This window comes from Lepidothrix coronata, unplaced genomic scaffold (assembly GCF_001604755.1).
Source record: "Lepidothrix coronata isolate B3197 unplaced genomic scaffold, Lepidothrix_coronata-1.0 Scaffold285, whole genome shotgun sequence".
Lineage (NCBI taxonomy): Eukaryota > Metazoa > Chordata > Aves > Passeriformes > Pipridae > Lepidothrix > Lepidothrix coronata.
Genome location: NW_016690465.1, coordinates 72,672 through 74,512, shown reverse-complemented (window position 1 = coordinate 74,512; position 1,841 = coordinate 72,672). Strand labels below are relative to the sequence as shown.

The following is a 1,841-nucleotide window of genomic DNA, read 5'->3' as shown; positions in this document are numbered from 1 at the left end:
TTGTCCAAACCCTCCTGGAGCTCTGGCAGCCTTGGGGCCGTGCCCACTGCCCTGGGGAGCCTGGTCAGTGCCAACCACCCTCTGGGAAAGGAACTTTTTCCTGAGATCCAACCTTATATCCAGCCATATCCTTCCCTGTGTCCACCTCTCACCAGCTTTTCTGGCTCCATGTCTGCTCCAGCAGCCACTTCTTCATTCTTCAGTTTCCCCTGTAGCAAAATATCCAGAAGGTTTCAGGGCTGGGAGAGCTTTGGGTCCCTGGTTCCCGTGGCTGCTGTTGCAGAGGTGCTGCCATGGGGCAGTAGGTTCTGAGCTCTGTAATCTCCCAGCCCTGCTGGTGCAGTTCCTCCCAGGAGTGGGTGCTCTGTGCTCTGCCCAGTCTGGGGGCCCGGGGGGGCCTCTCCTCACCCCCTGTTTCTCCTCAGGATCGTGGCTGCCCGGCTGAACGGCTCCTTGGATTTCTTCTCTCTGGAGACACACGCGGCCCTGAACCACCTGCAGTTCCGAGGTGAGCAGGGCTGGGAGTGTCTGCACTGCCCTGTCTCCTCCCTCTTCCTCCTCCCTCTTCCTCTTTGGAGCTGACTCTTCTCACACCCTCTCCAGCTTTAGCAGTAAGGGCACCCTGTGCTGCCAGGGCCAAGGAGAGGTGAGGGGTTCTGGGGCAGTTCCCTGTGCAGGGAGTCCATCCCCATGCTGGTTTTCCCCAAGGCAAGGGGCTGGAGGCTCCAGGCTGGAGGCTCCAGTGTGCTCCCAGGGTCAGCTCTGCCCTTACCTCCTTCCACTTATTTCTCTCAGTTTTCACTCATTCCCAGCCCAGGGCCTCAGCACAGCCACAGGTCTGAGGGGGTAACTGCTTCGAGCACAGGGGTTCCTTCAGTTCTGGAGTGGATGATTTAGATGGGAAGGAATTCCTGGCTGGGAGGGTGGGGAGGCCCTGGCACAGGTTTCCCAGAGAAGCTGTGGCTGCCCCACCCCTGGAAGTGTCCAAGGCTGGGTTAGAGGGGGCTTGGAGCAACCTGGGCTGGTGGCAGGGGGTGGCACTGGGTGATCTTTCAGGTCCCTTCCCACCCAACCATTCCAGGATTCCATCACTCTGTTGAGCCCCTCCCTGTTCATGAGCCCTGAGCCGCTGCAGCTGCAGCCCGAGGGTTCCCTGAGGGGCAGCCCCAGGTCCCTGCAGTGCAGGCTCACCCGTGTGTGTGCAGGGGCCCCGGGCCGGGGCAGTGTGCCATCGTCGCCGGTGCTGAGCGGGGGGGCCGTGGTGCTGTGCCAGCTCACCCACAGCGTGGCCTGTGCCCACCACAAGCCCATCACGGCGCTGAAGGCGGCGGCCGGACGGCTCGTCACAGGCAGCCAGGACCACACGCTCAGGGTGAGAGCAGGACATGGGGACAGGGCACGTGGGGACAGGGCATGTGGGGACACAGGGACATGGGGACGTGGGGACAGGGCACGTGGGGACACGGGGACGTGGGGACAGGGCATGTGGGGACAGGGCATGTGGGGACAGGGCATGTGGGGACACGGGGACGTGGGGACAGGGGGACTGGGGGACACAGGGACGTGGTGACACGGGCTGGGCTCAGCCGGGGCACAGCTGAGCTGTTTGTGCACAGGGGAAAGCTTGGGGAGGGGGCTTGGAGCCAACCCGGCACATTCCGGAAGCTCCACAGGCTCTGTCCGTGCCCGGATGTGGCACCAGTGGAGTGGGAAGGACAGAGCCCGTGAGCGTCACCCTGAGCTGAGTGTGGGATCCCTGTGGGATGGGTGACTTCAGAGGATCATGGAATTACAGAGGTTGGAAAATGCCTCTGAGACCATGGAGTGCAACACTCCCACCC

At 62.7% G+C, this 1,841-nt stretch overlaps 1 protein-coding gene across 1 annotated transcript in view; it reads left to right on the top strand.

Moving 5' to 3' along the window:
• The window catches only part of SCAP (SREBF chaperone), a 55,240-nt gene that overhangs the window by 49,252 nt on the left and 4,147 nt on the right, over nucleotides 1–1,841 (top strand). The window contains exons 17-18 of the mRNA XM_017836825.1: nucleotides 380–508; nucleotides 1,206–1,372. Of these exons, the coding sequence (XP_017692314.1) occupies nucleotides 380–508; nucleotides 1,206–1,372 (296 nt within the window). The remainder of the gene's footprint in view (nucleotides 1–379; nucleotides 509–1,205; nucleotides 1,373–1,841) is intronic.